This window comes from Melopsittacus undulatus, unplaced genomic scaffold (genome assembly GCF_012275295.1).
Source record: "Melopsittacus undulatus isolate bMelUnd1 unplaced genomic scaffold, bMelUnd1.mat.Z mat_scaffold_786_arrow_ctg1, whole genome shotgun sequence".
In the NCBI taxonomy this organism is placed as follows: domain Eukaryota; kingdom Metazoa; phylum Chordata; class Aves; order Psittaciformes; family Psittaculidae; genus Melopsittacus; species Melopsittacus undulatus.
This window is the reverse complement of record NW_022994592.1, coordinates 12388-29857: the sequence shown is the minus strand read 5'-3', so window position 1 is coordinate 29857 and position 17470 is coordinate 12388. Positions and strand designations below refer to the sequence as shown.

Below are 17470 nucleotides of genomic sequence, written 5' to 3'. Positions count from 1 at the left end.
AGCACATCCTGGGGCAGCCCAGCCGTGCTCAGCCTGTAAGGAGGGGGAAGGAGCTGTGGGGTCACCCTCTGCTTTGGGGGGATCAGGGAGAGCTGAGAGCAGCTCCAGTGCCTAAAGGGGCTGCAGGGAACCCAGAGAGGGCTTGGGACAAGGGATGTAGGGACAGGCCAAGGGGAATGGCTTGAACCTGCCCAAGAGAGGGGAGACTGAGCTGAGCTCTGAGGCAGAAGCTGTTCCCTGTGAGGGTGCTGAGGCGCTGGCACAGGGTGCCCAGAGAAGCTGTGGCTGCCCCATCCCTGGCAGTGCTCAAGGCCAGGTTGGACACAGGGGCTTGGAGCAGCTGCTCCAGTGGAAGGGGTTGGAGCTGGAGGAGCTTTAAGGTCCCTTCCAACCCATTCCCCCATCCCCATCCCTCAGGACGCTCTGTGCCCAGCGCAGGGGCCGGGCACTAGGACCCAGCGGCTCCCCAAGGGGCGGAGCAGCCTCCGGGCGGGGGCGGTTACCACGGCAACAGGAGACGCCCCGCTGGCCCCGCCCCCCCCGCGGGGTCGAGCTGCGCCTGCGCGGGGTTCGCGCGCGGGGAGCGTGCCCCGCCCCGCCCGCCGCCAGCCCCGGGGCCGCATGAGGCGCAGTGAGCGGCGCGGCCCCGGTGAGGGCCCCGGTAAGGCCGCGTTGGAGGAGCGGAGCCTGCAGCACAACGGGAACGGGCCTAACCCCGGTCCTAACCCCGGTCCTATCCCCGGTTCCGGCTCCAAACCCCAACCCCGGCTCCGGTTCCGGCTCCAACCCCAACCCCGGCCCTGGCTCCAAACCCCAGCTCCGGTTCCTACCCCGGCTCCGGCTCCGTCCCGGTTTCAGCCCCGGCTCCGGCTCCGGTCCCGGTTCCAACCGCGGCTCCGGTTCCGGTTCTAACCGCGGCTCCGGTTCCATCCCCGGCTCCGGTTCCAATCCCGGCTCCGTCTCCGGTCCTGCTTCCAGCCCCGGCTCCGGTCCCGGTTCCAACCCCGGCCTCCGCCGCAGCACCGAGTCCGAGGTGTTCGACGACGGCACCAACACCTTCTTCTGGTAAGAACCGGCCCCGGTCAGCCCCGTTCATCCCCTCCGGTACCGGGGGGGCCGTTGGGAGCCGCACGCGTTGTCTGCGGGTCCGGTTGCTGCCGCTGTGCGCAGGGTGGGACCGGTGCAGCTCGGGCCTGGTTAACGTGGGGTAACGGCACCGGTACCGTGAGCAACCCCCGCAGCTCCCCGTGGGGTTCGCTCCGCAGCGGGTGCATTGGGGCTCTCGGTACCGCAGAGCGATCCGGGCTCGGTCCCTGTTGGCTTATGGGCATCGTCCCCTGCGTGACAGAGACCTTGAGGGGCAATGGAGCTGGAGCAGGGGCCTGGAGCACAAGAGATGGGGAAGGGCTGAGGGGGGTTCAGGATGGAGAAGAGAAGGCTCAGGGGGACCTGATGGCTCCAAGTGACTGAGAGGAGGATGGAGCCAGGAGGGGCTGAGCTCTGCTCCCAAGGAACAAGGGATGGGACAAGAGGAAACGGCCTCAAGCTGCACCAGGGCAGGTTCAGATGGAGCTGAGGAACAATTCCTGCCCCACAGGGTGCTCAGCATTGGAACAGGCTGCCCAGGGCAGGGCTGCAGGCACCGGCCCTGCAAGGGTTCACCCTCCTCAGTGCCATGGGTTAGGGGTGGCCTGGGCAGGGCTGGGAATGGTTGGACTGGATGAGCTTAAAGCTCTTTCCCAGCCTGGTTGTTCTGGGATCATTTATTTGGGCTCCAACCTCTTCTCCCCCTTCCCTCAGCCTTGGGAGAAGCTTTTTCTGTCCCATTCATTCCTATAGCCCAGTAGAGAGCTCAGGCTCTGCTAAACCCTGCAGGTCAGGGGCTCTCTATGGTCCTGGGCCATGCCCAGTGCAGAAGCCCTGACTGTTTCCTAGGCCAGGGGTTAAAACAGTGCTTTGTTAAACCCCATCCTCACAGAAGGGGATGTGCTTGTACTGCAGAACCGCTCCTAACCCCCCCCATTGCTGGGCTGTTATAGAAATGCCCTTCAGCACCCATATGTATGCATGCAGAGCTTCCCTGTGCCTGTTAACCTCCGTCCTAAGGAGGCCAGGCTGTCACTGAGGTCCCTGCTGGAACATGAGCTGAGGCTGATGTGATTTGGCTCAGTTTGACATTAAGGAGCAGCAGGGGGAGGGCTCTTGGCTCCCTCCCTGCCTGTGGGCACCAGTGGAGCTGAGGCTGTTGGTCTGCATGAAGCTGCTGGTTCTGGCTGGTACAGACTGCACAGGAGCCCTCAGATGCTGCAGGGTCAGGGGGGCTCTGCACTAAGCCTGACCTACAGAGGTGCAGCTGAGGACACCCTTGTCCTGAGGGAAGAGCTCTCCTGGAGCACCGGTAGCGCTGGCACATGTAGGATGCTGGATACCTGGATCCTGCCAGTGGAGCCTCCTTATACATGGAAAATGGGTAAAATGCTCCTTTTCTTCCTGCTGCCTCAGGTGGCTCTTGCCTGGTGCCTTGTGCTGCCTTCAGAACACCTGGTGCTGGCTTTGTCCTGTGCTCTGCCCTCCTTGCACCTTCCTGCTGTTTGGTTCATGTGCCCCATGACCAGTTGTGCAGGTCCCAGTGCTCCCAGTGCTCCCCTTTGCCAGCTCCCGAGGGCAGCGAGGACATGGGGTTAGTCCCTTAGCTTGCCTGCCCCTTGCTTTGCCTGTCCCTTGTGCTGCAGCAGCACTTTAAACCCTGTCCCAGGTTCCAGGCTGTTCCTTAGACCCATGCCCAACACCCTGAGTGTGTGAGGGGCTCCTTGGTATGGACTCAGTTCCAACAGTGGCTGAGATTAAAGCTCATGCAGAGGGAGGGTTTATCCCTATGACCCTGGTGCTGTGTGTTCAGAGGTGCTCATGGAAATGGGAATGGAAAGGAGGAGGTGTCTCTGTCTCCCAAGTGTGGAAAATACCTGTTCCCTCCGAAGAGCAGAGGCTGGGATTGGGTTTCCCACATAGCTCAGTTTGGCACATTCAAGAGCCTGGGACTTGTAGACACTGTCAGGAACCATTCCAGGAGTGGTTCAGTTTGCACAGGGGATTCTGCTGCTTTAAGTGCAACCCATGGGGAAAGTGCTTCAGGTTCCTGCTTCATGTAACTGCTGCTAACACTTGGAATGACAAGTTACATGCTCTATAATATCTGTATCTATAATACCTAAACTTGGTTTAACAAGTTACATGCTATATAATACCTGTATCTATAATACCTAAACTTGGAATGACAAGTTACATGCTGTATAATATCTTTATCTTCAATACCTAAACTTGGAATGACAAGTTACATGCTGTATAATATCTACCTATAATACCTAAACTTGGTTTAACAAGTTACATGCTCTATAATATCTGTATCTATAATACTTAAACTTGGAATGACAAGTTACATGCTATATAATATCTTTATCTTTAATACCTAAACTTGGTTTAACAAGTTACATGCTATATAATATCTGTATCTATAATACCTAAACTTGGTTTAACAAGTTACATGCTATATAATACCTGTATCTATAATACCTAAACTTGGTTTAACAAGTTACATGCTATATAATACCTGTATCTATAATACCTAAACTTGGTTTAACAAGTTACATGCTGTATAATTCATATTGAATCTCGATCACTTGAAGCTGGGCAATGGGACTGCTCAGCCAGTGTATCCTGACAGCTCTTGTGTCACTGGGATAGGCACCAGGAAGGAGCTTTATGGAGCAGGTTGGTGGTTCCTGTATCTCTATCCCTGAGCTCATTTCCCAGCCTCTATCCCAGCTCTCAGGAATGCCAGGCCTGCCTGGCAAGCTGTTCTCTGTTGTTCCCAGTACCTCTGATTGTTCCTTGCCTGTCTGCTTCCAGAACCAGCTTCTGAGCACAGACAAAGGGGCTCTTTGTGGCTGAGATGTTGACTCAGTGTTTGTATGGGGTGAGCACAGTGGATCTGATGTTCTCCCTGAGCTACATGGAAGGGCCCTGGGTTGGTTGGGTTGGGTTGGTAAATGTCCCCACACAGACACTCTACAGCATCCCTGTGGCTTTGCTTCTGTAACCTGCACAGGAGCAGGTGCTGATGTGTTACAGGTCCCTGCTGTGGGACTTTGTGTGCACCAGTGAGTCCAGTCAAGGCTGGGTTTGTTACTGGGAGCAGATGGGTGCTGTGTGCAGAGGAGCCCAGTGCAGGAGTGGCTGCTTCATCTGCCCCTATGGAGGTCCTATAGCCTCCTGCAGGGAAGAGCCAATGTTCCTGCTCCCCCAGCAGCCAGTGTGGGGCAGCCCAAGCTGGGGGGGTCTGGGGTGTTCTGGTTCCAGCCACCAGTGTGTTCCATTGCCCATTCAGCATCACCCAGTTCGATGCTGTGAGTGCTTCCCTCCTGGATACCTGTGTGCCCCCATTGCTGGGTGCATTCCAGAGCCTGTCTTTAACCCAGCAAGGCACCAGCCTCCATTCAGAGGTGCTGGGAGCTGCCAGGCAGGTTGTTATCACCACAGTATGATGCTAAGCTATACTTTAGTCTGAGTTTAATTACCTTTAATGTCCTCTGCTGGTTATGAACGTGTTCTGTCTCTACATTGCCATCATGTGCCTGTGGTGTCGGTCATGGGGTTGTAGTGTGACAGCAGAGAGCTCTGCAGCTCAGGGAGTTCAAGGGGAAAAGGGAAGTGGTGGTGGGAGACTCCCTATGGCTGATACAGCTTTATAGGGATTCCTTGTGCCTGCTTGGTGCTAAAAGCATGGACAATGCAGGGAAGGAAAGGGCCTCTGCATGTGCTTTGGTGTGTTTGGGGTTGTGAGCAGTCCTGCCCATGGCCAGCACAGGGATGCTCCATTGGGAATGAGGATCCGTGCATGCAGACCAGCTGGGTTTGGGAATACAGCAGTGGAATTGCTGAGGGATGGAGAGGAGCTTGGGGTCACCTGCTCAGGGAGATGGACATGTCCAAGGTGGATTCCTGATGCTGGTGGGAAGCATCCGGTGTCATTCCCACTGCAGAGGCTCGACCCACGGGAGGCTCTGCTCTGTTTGCTCATGGGCTCCTCAGCATCCAGCCCTATTGATGTGCTTGGGGTCGGGGCCCTGCTGCATCCCCCTGTGCTGTGGTTGTGATCCCAGCCTGGAGCATCCCTCCTGTGTCAGCACCCAGGGTTTACCCATGACACCAGCAGGGTGGGTGTCTGCTGAGGGTGTCCTGAGCAGGATGGAGCCAGCACAGGTGCATGTGGGGCTGAGGAGCTGAGCCCCACAGGGTGCTCAGCCATTGGAACAGGCTGCCCAGGGCAGGGCTGCAGGCACCGGCCCTGCAAGGGTTCACCCCCTCAGTGCCATGGGTTAGGGGTGGCCTGGGCAGGGCTGGGAATGGTTGGACTGGATGAGCTTAAAGGGCTTTTCCAGCCTGGTTGGTTCTGGGATCCTGTATCAGTGTCTTTTCTATGAGTTTTTAAGGAGAACATGGGAAAAGGTGGTGGGATTCAGTGTGAGGTTCTGGGGATGCTTATGGGGTTAGGGCAAAGGAGGCCCTGCTACCACAGCAATGCAAGTGGTGAACTCAGGCTCAGCGTGGCAGGATTGGTTCCACCTGGGGAATGGCTTCCCTTGGGATGCTGGTGTCGGTGATGGGGAAACCTGTGTTATTACACGTGGATGCCCCAGTGTGTAAGTGAGGAGAGAGCCAGAGGGGGTGCAGAAGGACTGGGAGATGCTGGTGCAGGAAAGCCCTGACCATTCCCAATGGGAAGATCCCTGCTCTGCTTCCCCTCCAGCTCCAGGCTGGGAGCCCATAAAACCTGCTGACCCCACAATGTTCACTGCCTCATTACTGTGTGTGTGTGGGGGACAGAACTGATCCTCCTGCAGGCTCAGCTCCCAGCTCCCCTCTGCTCTCAGCTGCTGGAGCTGCTCTGCTTGTCCCCTTGTTCCAGGTGATGTGGGTTTGTGCTGTAGCTCAGCCCTGGAAGGTACCATGTGTACCTGTGCCCTCCCCTTTGTTCCTATGGCAGGTAGGGTGGGTGATGCTCTGCTCCTATGGCAGCCTCAGCACTGTCACTGCTGGTTGGAGCTGCCAATGTGCTCTTCCCACAGAGCAAACGGACTGAGAAGAGCTTTCATTGTGGCTGCTGGACCTCATGCTGGGCTGGAAAGACATTTGGACCAGAGGGATATGGAGCTGGTGGAGGGAGCCCAGAGGAGGCCATGGGGATGCTGCAGGGCTGGAGCAGATCCCATAGGAGCCAGGCTGAGAGAGCTGGGCTGGGGCAGCCTGGACAAGAGAAGGCTCCTGAAGGGGAGAGCTGAGAGCAGCTCCAGTGCCTAAAGGGGCTGCAGGAAAGCTGGAGAGGGGCTTGGGACAAGGGATGTAGGGACAGGCCAAGGGGAATGGCTTGAACCTGCCCAAGAGAGGGGAGACTGAGCTGAGGTCTCTGTCCCTTCCAACCCAAACTGCTCTGGTTCTGTCACCATTTGAACACTTGCTGCAGGATCATCTGGCTTCGGTTGGAGGTGAGAACTGAGCTGAAAGGAGCATGAGGAGATGCAGAACCTCTTGTTCCCCATAAACAGAGGAGCCTCCTGAGTTCCAAGCTGATGGTTGCAGCACCAGTAACAGGAGAACAGCACCAATGTGCTCCAACACTGACCACACTCTTTGCTGCCAGTGCCCTCAAGGGTGAATGGAAACAGGCCATCATTGCTCTATTAGACAGGTCTCTAGATGTGTTTGAGTGAGGACATGCTCACAACTGAAGTTTTGGCAATTTACATGATGTTGAATGCATTGAGAAAGTCATTGACTTCATCTGGGTGTTTGGGAGGTGAAATGATGGGGTGGAAATCAGTGTCTCTAGGTTTAGTTTGGTAGCCTCTTAGATACTAGCTTCAAGGAAGGTAAACTTGAGACCTCACTTGGAGCATTGTGTGCAGTTCCGGTGTCCTCAACATAAAAAGGACATGGAAACTGTTGGAACAAGTCCAGAGGAGGCCACGAGGATGCTCAGGGGCTGGAGCAGCTCCTGTATGGAGACAGGCTGAGAAAGTTGGGGCTGTTCAGCCTGGAGAAGAGAAGCTGCGTGGAGACCTCAGAGCAGCTTCCAGTATCTGAAGGGGGCTATAGGGATGCTGGGGAGGGACTGTTCATTAGGGACTGTAGTGACAGGACAAGGGGTAATGGGTTCAAACTGAAACAGCAGAGGTTTAGATTGGATCTAAGGAAGAAATTCTTTGCTGTGAGGGTGCTGAGGCACTTGAATGGGTTGCCCAGGGAGGCTGTGAATGCTCCATCCCTGGCAGTGTTCAAGGCCAGGTTGGACTGAGCCTTGGGTGCCATAGTTTAGTGTGAGGTGTCCCTGCCCATGGCAGGGGTTGGAACTGGATGATCTTGAGGTGCTTTCCAACCCAAACTGTTCTATGATTCTATGATTCTATGAAACTAGACCACATAAAATACAGTGCAGAGCCTTGTATTTAACGTGAGCTTTCTTTCTGATCAGCATATGGGTTGGTTCTGTATTCCATACATATGTGTATGAATGCAATGAGCAAGGGGATGCTCTGCTGTAGGTGAATCCGAGCATCCCATCCGGCCCCTGGTGTGGTGCCTCCATTGAGAGGCTGTTGTTTCAGGTGTTGAGCTCCTGCAGGTGCCTCCATTGAGGCTGTTGTTTTAGGTGTTCAGCTCCTGCAGGTGCCTCCATTGAGAGGCTGTTGTTTTAGGTGTTGACCTCCTGCAGGTGCCTCTATTGAGAGGCTGTTGTTTTAGGTGTTCAGGTCCTGCAGGTGCCTCTATTGAGAGGCTGTTGTTTTAGGTGTTGAGCTCCTGCAGGTGCCTCCATTGAGAGGCTGTTTTAGGTGTTCAGCTCCTGCAGGTGCCTCCATTGAGAGGCTGTTGTTTTAGGTGTTCAGGTCTTGCAGGTGCCTCCATTGAGAGGCTGTTGTTTTAGGTGTTCAGCTCCTGCAGGTGCCCTCCATTGAGAGGCTGTTGTTTTAGGTGTTCAGCTCTTGCAGGTGCCTCCATTGAGAGGCTGTTGTTTTAGGTGTTCAGCTCCTGCAGGTGCCTCCATTGAGAGGCTGTTGTTTTAGGTGTTCAGCTCTTGCAGGTGCCTCCATTGAGAGGCTGTTGTTTTAGGTGTTGAGCTCCTGCAGGTGCCTCCATTGAGAGGCTGTTGTTTTAGGTGTTGAGCTCCTGCAGGTGCCTCCATTGAGAGGCTGTTGTTTTAGGTGTTTCAGCTCCTGCAGGTGCCTCCATTGAGAGGCTGTTGTTTTAGGTGTTCAGCTCCTGCAGGTGCCTCCATTGAGAGGCTGTTGTTTTAGGTGTTCAGCTCCTGCAGGTGCCTCCATTGAGAGGCTGTTGGTTTAGGTGTTCAGCTCCTGCAGGTGCCTCCATTGAGAGGCTGTTGTTTTAGGTGTTGAGCTCCTGCAGGTGCCTCCATTGAGAGGCTGTTGGTTTAGGTGTTCAGCTCCTGCAGGTGCCTCCATTGAGAGGCTGTTGTTTTAGGTGTTCAGCTCCTGCAGGTGCCTCCATTGAGAGGCTGTTGTTTTAGGTGTTGAGCTCCTGCAGGTGCCTCCATTGAGGCTGTTGTTTTAGGTGTTCAGCTCCTGCAGGTGCCTCCATTGAGGCTGTTGTTTTAGGTGTTCAGCTCCTGCAGGTGCCTCCATTGAGAGGCTGTTGTTTTAGGTGTTCAGCTCTTGCAGGTGCCTCCATTGAGAGGCTGTTGTTTTAGGTGTTCATCTCTTGCAGGTGCCTCCATTGAGAGGCTGTTGTTTTAGGTGTTGAGGTCCTGCAGGTGCCTCCATTGAGAGGCTGTTGTTTTAGGTGTTCATCTCCTGCAGGTGCCTCCATTGAGAGGCTGTTGTTTTAGGTGTTCAGCTCCTGCAGGTGCCTCCATTGAGAGGCTGTTGTTTCAGGTGTTCAGCTCCTGCAGGTGCCTCCATTGAGGCTGTTGTTTTAGGTGTTCAGCTCCTGCAGGTGCCTCCATTGAGAGGCTGTTGTTTTAGGTGTTCAGCTCCTGCAGGTGCCTCCATTGAGAGGCTGTTGAGCTCCTGCAGGTGCCTCCATTGAGAGGCTGTTGTTTTAGGTGTTCAGCTCTTGCAGGTGCCTCCATTGAGAGGCTGTTGTTTTAGGTGTTGAGCTCCTGCAGGTGCCTCCATTGAGAGGCTTGTTGTTTTAGGTGTTGAGCTCCTGCAGGTGCCTCCATTGAGAGGCTGTTGTTTTAGGTGTTGAGCTCCTGCAGGTGCCTCCATTGAGAGGCTGTTGTTTTAGTTGTACAGCTCCTGCAGGTGCCTCCATTGAGGCTGTTGTTTTAGGTGTTGAGCTCCTGCAGGTGCCTCCATTGAGAGGCTGTTGTTTTAGGTGTTCAGGTTCCCAAACAGGCTCCTCCTCACGTGGCTGTTGGTGCATGTGAAGTGTGAATCACCTGCACCTCAGCATCCGGGGCGGCTGGGCCAGGGCAGGATGCATCCATCCAGCAGGAAGCTTGTCCTGTGAAGCCGTCTTGGGATCTGGAGCCTTCTGGACCCATTGATTCTTCCCTCATTTGGGATTACTTGGAGGTCTGGATCTGGTTAGTGTGTGTCCTGGGGACTGCCAGGGAGGAGAGTGTTAACACCCAGCCCCATTCCAGCAGTGACAGAAGAGGATTGCATCTGCTTATGAGGTATTGCATGTGTCTTCCAGGGGGATTAAAGGGATGCTGTGAGTAGTGCTGGGCTTGGGATTAGGCAGAACATGTAGCTCACAGTAGTGCTTACCTTCACTTTCAGAGCTGTTCTCAACAGGTTACTGGGGTTGGTGTTGGGAGGTAGGTCAGTGGGATGCTTGGCAACCCTCAGTGAACTCTGCTTTATGGAGCAGTGTAGGACATGGACAGACTTTTGGTATAGAATGGAAATGTAATGTTAGCTTTTATTCCCATAGGATATAACATGTAAATAGAGCCAATAGGTACAAATATCCATCACAGTCGTTTTCATTCAGCTTTTTGGTGCTCTAAGCTTGGTGCTTTATACCTGCGTTTAGTTGTATAAAGAGATGTGGCAGACCTCTAAACCAGACTTATATCTCTATGGTTTGATCTAAAGCAGACTTGTGTCTCTATGGTTTGATCTTAAATGGCCATTTAAGCCTTGCCATGCTTCTGAGCTGAGGTCAGAGCAGTTTTCCACTCAACAATAAATGGCTTCTCATTAGGGAAGGGATGTTCCCCTTGGAATTAAAGGCAGCACAGGCAGAGCGGTGTAGGAACAGTGTGTGTTGTAGTCAGTAGTGCATGCGTGTGGCATCAGCTGCCTGCAGTGAGCTCCCCTCTTCACTCCTGCTCTGACTGTGGGTACTTGGCTCTTGTTTCACACCCAATGGATGGGGGAGTGAGAGCTTGTGACTGCACACACAGCAGCAGGATGCCTGTAGCAGTTACACCATCCGGCTGTATGCTCCAACAGCCTGCACCAGCAACCACCAGGCTTTGCTGGGGAGCTTGGCTGGCACAGCAGGGCTGGTGCAGCAGAAACCCCTTTGCAGAGATAGCTGCATGTGGTTCTGTGGGCACCCACTTGTAGCCATGGGGCTGTACCTGCCCTTCAGATCCAAGCTGGGATGGAACCAAGACCTACAGGAAATAAGGCATCTAGAGGCAGCTTCCCAGTTCTTCCCATTGCAGCTGGTCTCCTGCAGGGGGTTAATGGCTGGTTTGCCTTGTAAGGCACAATTCCCATGGAGTGAATTCCCTTCTGTCCCATTGTTAGTGTGCTGCAGTGTTTATTCCCTGTCCCACTGCCAGGTCCATAGCAGGAGAGGGACCTGGTGCCTTGGGATCTGTTAGCACAGGTGGTGCTGGCTTTGCCAAGCTGCTGGTGGTCACTTGGCAAGTGTCTGCCCAAGTCCTCCATCACCCCAGGCTCAAGGGGAGCATGAGCAAGACCTGTCCTTATGGCAGGTTCCTGTTGGTGTGAGTGCACAATGGGCTGGGAACTAAACTTAGTGCCATTGTAAACCCTGTGTTCTGTGCTGTGCAATCCATAACCCAGCTTTAGTGCTGTGGAGCACTGTGTGTGTGTGCTGGACTGGCTGAGGCTCCACTGACAGATGGAATCTGCTTTCTGATGCCAACTTTCTCTCCTCTGCATTGTAGGAGAGCTCACACCTTAACAGTCCTCTTCATCCTCACCTGTGCGCTGGGCTACGTGACCCTGCTTGAAGAAACACCCCAAGATACAGCCTACAACACCAAGAGGTAAATGCTTGAGAAGGGCTTTCTATAGGGTGTGTTTTACCAGAGGGCAGCTGCATGAGCAGCTCACTGTACACGCTCTTACCTTGGGCTTAAGCCACCTCAGGTGACCTTTGTGTTAAGCTGTTTTAAGGCTGAACCTTAGACAGTGACAGCCCAAGTGTAAGTCTAAGCTCCTCTGCTGCTGCTCCTTGAGCTTCATGTCTAATCAGGTCAATGTCACTCACTCCCATAGCAGTGAGTGGCCAGGCTGGACATGGCTTGGAGCAACCTGCTCCAGTGGAAGATGCTCTACCCTAATGTGGTTGAATTTCTCCTCTTTTTAAAGGAATACAGCAGGGAACTGAAAGTGGGAAGAAAAGTGGTCTTCTAAACAGCTAAGTGTATCTTAAAGATGAAGGGGATGCTTACAGACTGCAGAGCATCCTTGCTGTCAGCATGGGAATCATACTGGTTTCTACTGGTCTGGTTTCTTAACTGCAACACTATTAGCTACAACCCTTGCTATTAAAGGGTTTCTGCCTATTTTTTACACTTTCTGAAGTGACTCAGATTCCAGCATTCATTGTTGTGGAGATGCAGGAATTGGGCTATTTCCTGAGATAACCTTGCTTGTTGCTCTGCACTTACACAATAGATGTGGCACATGTAACTCACACACGTAACTCACACACGTAACTCACACACGTAACTCACACACATACACTGAGCTGAGGGTTTGTATCTTCACTTGGGGTGAAATGGAACAAGTGGATCATTGCCTGGAGCTGGGAAAGCTTCTGCAAGGCCTTGGTGGCACAAATGGCATCTGCTTCCCAGTGAGCCCATGGAGTGGCAGCTCCAGTACAGAAGGGGGAAAGCTGGACGAGAAGTGATGACACATGGGTGGGCAGTAATACAGATCTGAGGTGACTCAGTGGAATATCTTACTACTGGGATTAGAGCCTTTGCTGCCTTAGTAAAAAGCAAACCAGAGGAGATTAAGCAGCAGATTAACCTTTCTTTGATGAAATACAAGTTGCTTTGTGCATATTCAGTGGAGGGAATAATGTGCCCAGTTGTTAAAATCCATCTAACAGCATCATACCAGACAGTAGCAGTGAGTGTCTCTCTCCAGGTCCTCTTGGGACAAGGGATGTAGGGCCAGGCCAAGGGGAATGGCTTGAACCTGCCCAAGAGAGGGGAGACTGAGCTGAGCTCTGAGGCAGAAGCTGTTCCCTGGGAGTTAGCTGCCAAACCATTGTTCCAAGCTGAGATCAGTGCAGACATAACATGAGTCCTATGGGCATTCCCTAAGCTCTGCCTTGGCCCTGGTTTACAGAAGGGATGGCAGAGCCTGTGTTGTTCACACACTCCTTACACTCAGTTTTCAGTGAACTCCTCTCTGATCTCCATTGAGTCTCTTTCTAAAGCCTTTGAGGTAGGAGCTAAGCCAGGTTTAACACCATCAAGTGTGAAGGATTCCAGCTCACCTCATGTCCCAGCCATTCTCCTCATCCAGGTGCCTGCTCCTCTCTTACATCTCATTGTTCCTGACCAATCTTATGTGGCTCTTTAAGTGTATATTTGGACAAGAAGAGGCATTTCAGAGCAGGAGTAAGATGGTCACAATACACAGAGTAGATCCATATCCCCACCTTGCACACGTTGTTACTTATGGCTTCCATGGCTTAAAATCCCTTATCCTACCCTGTGATCTCAGTCTTCACATAGAGCTGTGGTGTGGTGTGATCTGAACCCTTGGCCAGCGTGAGGCTGTCTCCATGTGCAGCTATCTCATGGTGCTGCTGTCCTAATGACCAGCAGTAGGTTCATTACCAGTGAGCAGTGTCTCTAGCTGTCATGCTCTTTTACTTCCAAGCTCTGCACAATGACAGTGGAGCAGTGTCCTGGCCTTAAGTGCACACTAAATACATGGTCACAAAGGCTTGAACCTCCTTTGACTTGGAGCTCTTGCTGGGATGTGCTTAGAGCAGAGCTTACCTTGGAGTAAATACTCAATTGCTTTGCTAGCTGTTGTTGCTGTGGTTTCTGGGCTCACTAAAGCAATAAGGGGTGAGCTGAGCTCCCAGCTTCTCCCCTATAGACGTCTCCTCCTCCATCCTCTTAGGAAGGAGCTGAGGGCAGGGTGAGTGATGGGATTTGTGCATTGAGTCGTCAGCACAAGTGATGGACAAGGAATGAATTGGAGCATGACCCTATGAGATCATGGGGTGTGGTGTCTATAGCCAGGGTTTATATGTGTATCTGTTCCCATGCTGCTGTTTGGTGCTGTTACCCTCCCTGCAGCGTGTCAGGGCAAGGGAAGGAGGGTTAGGGTTTATGGTAGGGTTTATAGGTATGTTCCAGCTGTGAATCCAGTCTGAGCTCACTGGGACCATGCCCAGAGGTGTTGGTGGGACCATGTGGTGCCTCTCATGTAAAGGCAGTTGGAGATTCACTTCATAGCCAGAGAGATGTCACATCAGAGCCTGTCTCATCAGTGAGACTTCCTACTCACACAGGTCTGTAGCATTGAGAGCAGCCTTGGAACAGTCCAGCTCCTGACAACCACCAGCACCCAGAGGAGGTGGCAGGATTGAGCTCCAGCTCATATTCAACCACCTCCTATGTATAGAGTGACTGTGGAGCAAATCCACCTCTCCCTGATACCCTGAACACTGAGCACAGGTTCTGGGGGGGAAGGTTCATAGTTTCCCCATATAAAACCACATCCAGGTTTAAAACGTGTGTGCAGGGGGTTGTGCATTGGATTTCAAACCATACAATGCTCTTTTCACACTAGTTCTTGGTAAGAGCAGATCACTGCTCAGCCTTGGTAACAGATGGAGGGCTGTTTGTGAGCTCCTGTTGCTGAACACAAGGTGAGGAGGAGCCTACACCTCATGTGCAGCTTGTACCACTGGGGGATGGCACCACTCGAGCTGCTGCATTAAACACCCTGAACAAAGGGTGACAGACAGACAGACAGATGCTCATAGACAGGATCCATTGTGTTGTGCCTCTGAATCAACTCGCACACCAACACAGACAACAGCTTCTGTGTGTTACTGCAGCTCTTGCTGTGTTCTTCTCTTGCTTAGTTCAGTGCTAAAGTGAGTGTTGTAGCAAACTTTGCTGTTTAGTGTCTTCCAAAACAGGAGGCCACGAGGATGCTCAGGGGCTGGAGCAGCTCCTGTATGGAGCCAGGCTGAGAACACTGGGGCTGTCCAGCCTGGAGAAGAGAAACTGCTTGGAGACCTCAGAGCAGCTTCCAGTGTCTGAAGGGGCCTACAAGGATGCTGGAGAGGGACTTTGCATCAGGGACTGTAGGGATAGGACAAGGGGTGATGGGTTTCATATGGAAACGGGAAGCTCAGGTTGGGTGTAAGGCAGAAGCTGTTCCCTGGGAGGGTGCTGAGGCGCTGGCACAGGGTGCCCAGAGAAGCTGTGGCTGCCCCATCCCTGGCAGTGCTCAAGGCCAGGTTGGACACAGGGCTTGGAGCAGCTGCTCCAGTGGAAGGGGTTGGAACTGGATGAGCTTTAAGGTCCCTTCCAACCCAAACCATTCCATGATTCCCAATGTGCTGCTCCAGAAGATCCGTTCACAGTGACCATCAGGCTGCTTGCAGGGGTGGTTTGGGAAAACCCCTCTCAAATCCCATAGGATCTCTTACCTGGAGTTGCACTAAACCAGCAGGCTGAGCTGCTGGGCAGGCTTTGAACGAGCTTTGGAGGGTGCTGAGGGGAGAGCATCAGTTACTAGAGGGAACAGTGAACTCCTGATCCCAGCAGAGCTGCTGTTTGCTCAGTGGATGTTAGGACAGGGACCAGAATTAAGCTCCTGGGGTGGTTTAGACTGAGGTCATCTCCAGCTCTGGGGAAGTTACCATAGCCAGGACTGAAGCTGTGACCCTGGATGTCCTGGTTATGCAGTGGTTGTGAGCAGACACGTGTGGTTGCATGGCACAGAATGCAGATGATGCTGTGGACGTGTAACTTTGTCCTCCTGCTAGTTCTCAATACAGACTCAAGATGCAGACTATCCTCATCACCTGAGATCAGCTGGGAACTGGCACCAGCTTCAGCTCTGAGGCTCCTGATACTGGTTCAGTAGGGGATTGTCATGCTCCCAGTGTCAGGAATCCAGCAGGAGAACTGAGTTCCACTGCGAGGTCAGTCCTGGTTGTGCATTCAGGAAGCACAACCTTTGGCACTCAGAGGTGAATGTCACAGTGTAGTGTTCATCAATCCCTTTGTTTCCTCTTTGGATAGGAGCTGGGAACTGTTTCAATAGGAGCTGCTGGTACGTGACAGTTCCTCAAGGAAGGGAAAGTTCTGGGGTATTTTATTTATTTTATTGGGTTTTTTATTTATTTTATTGGGTATTTTATTTATTTTATTGGGTATTTTATTTTCCTTTGATTTTCTTGGGTATTTTCCTTTGATTTCCTTGGGTATTTGGTGTTCTCTGGCTCCTGCCAATGGAACCCTCTGTTTCCAGCACCGGCTGCAGGATGTATTGCTCAGGGTCAGCTCTTCAGCCAGTGCTTAGGGTAATGTGAGAAAGCAGGAGAGGTCTATTGGGGGCTCAGACACAGTAAAAAGCATTTTTGGATCACTTTGCACAGTTACATCCATTAGGATTAAAGGAGATGTTTAAGTTGGTGTCAGGTACTTTGAGATAGATGCCAGACCTCAGCCACCTGACTGGTACCTCAGTGCCTGCAGGTTCCTCATGCGGAACAATGGGGTCCTGAGGGTAAGGGCATTTGGATGTGAGTGTTCTCATTTCCCCCTTTGCAAAGGGAAGCTCCATTGAGAACCATGTTGTATGTAATGAGTGGGTTTCACATCCTGGATCTTGGCTGCTGTGTGCTTGGTTTGATTGGTCTGATCTCCTTCTGGAGCCTTCTATGCCCAAAGGGTTCAGTTCCACCCCAGCTGCATCTCACACGTTGGCTGCTGCATCCCTTGTGCATCCACTGGGCCAGGAGTTGGGTTTTCATAGACTCATGGGATGATCTGGGTTGGAAGGGACCTTAAAGCTCATCCAGTTCCAACAGCTTCTTCCATTCTGCCTCAGAGCTCAGCTCAGTCTCCCCTCTCTTGGGCAGGTTCAAGCCATTCCCCTTGGCCTGTCCCTACATCCCTTGTCCCAAGCCCCTCTCCAGCTTTCCTGCAGCCCCTTTAGGCACTGGAGCTGCTCTGGGGTCTCCCCTTCAGGAGCCTTGTCCAGGCTGCCCCAGCCCAGCTCTAACTAAGCCTTTCCTCAGCTCTCATCCAGATCAGTCCCTGCACCAGCTCTGCTCCCACACAGAAATGATGCCTCCGGGATGGGGACAGGACCAGGGCAGTCCCTAAGCTGGACTTAACTGAGGTCTGGCCTGAGGGTGCCGGGATGCAGCTCTGGGTCTTCAGTGTCCATGGTCTGATAATCCTGTTTGGTTCTTTAATGTCTCCCTCACCTTCTGTTAGGCTCTATGTAAAGTCCCAGCTCTTGGAACAGCAGCAGTGCTTGGGCTGATCTGCTCCTCCTTGTCTTGGCTTCACTAAGGAGATGCTTTGGAGTGGTGAGGAGTCCATCAGTTCAATTGCACTGAAGCTCTCCTGATGCAGCCAGAGCCTCTCAAGCTTGAGAGCTTTCCCACTGCTGAATTGTGTGTATCTGCCCAAATGGGCATAAAGCTTCTCAAAGGGGAAGCATTTGACATCCTGCATCTCATGGTGATCTGCAGGCTCATTGTGTGCATCAAGGCTCCTTCTGCTTCCTTTGGGATGGAGGAGTTCTTGGCCAGGTCAGGCTTCTTTCCCCTGCCTTGATGGATAGGAGGAAACGACAGCAACACACAAGGGAATGGAAGCTGATGGTGAGGAAGGGACAGGAGGGATGAGTAAACTTGGGGGTTTGAGACAGTCTGACAAGCAAATTACTGCTTGAAAGTACAGGAATTCATACCTGTTTCCCTGAAACATCATCTATTTATGAGGGACATGGCTGGTAATGAGAACACAGACATACTGTCCATCAGAGAGTATCATTGCCAGTGTCATTAGAAGGTGCAGCAATGTGAGCAGCTTGTTCTGTTTCTCCCTTGCAGAGGTATCGTCGCCAGTATCCTGGTTTTCCTGTGCTTTGGAGTGACGCAAGCTAAAGATGGACCATTTTCAAGGCCTCATCCAGGTAATTCCCCTTGCTGGAGTCACATATGTCTGATAAATAACATG

At 52.7% G+C, this 17470-nt stretch overlaps 1 protein-coding gene across 1 annotated transcript in view; it reads left to right on the top strand.

Moving 5' to 3' along the window:
• Positions 1-621: 621 nt before the first annotated feature.
• LOC117438928 (phosphatidylserine synthase 2-like) overlaps positions 622-17470 on the top strand; it is a 28915-nt gene continuing 12066 nt past the window's right edge. Inside the window, 4 exon segments of the mRNA XM_034074284.1 lie at positions 622-727; positions 984-1065; positions 11165-11266; positions 17344-17426. Of these exon segments, the coding sequence (XP_033930175.1) occupies positions 622-727; positions 984-1065; positions 11165-11266; positions 17344-17426 (373 nt within the window).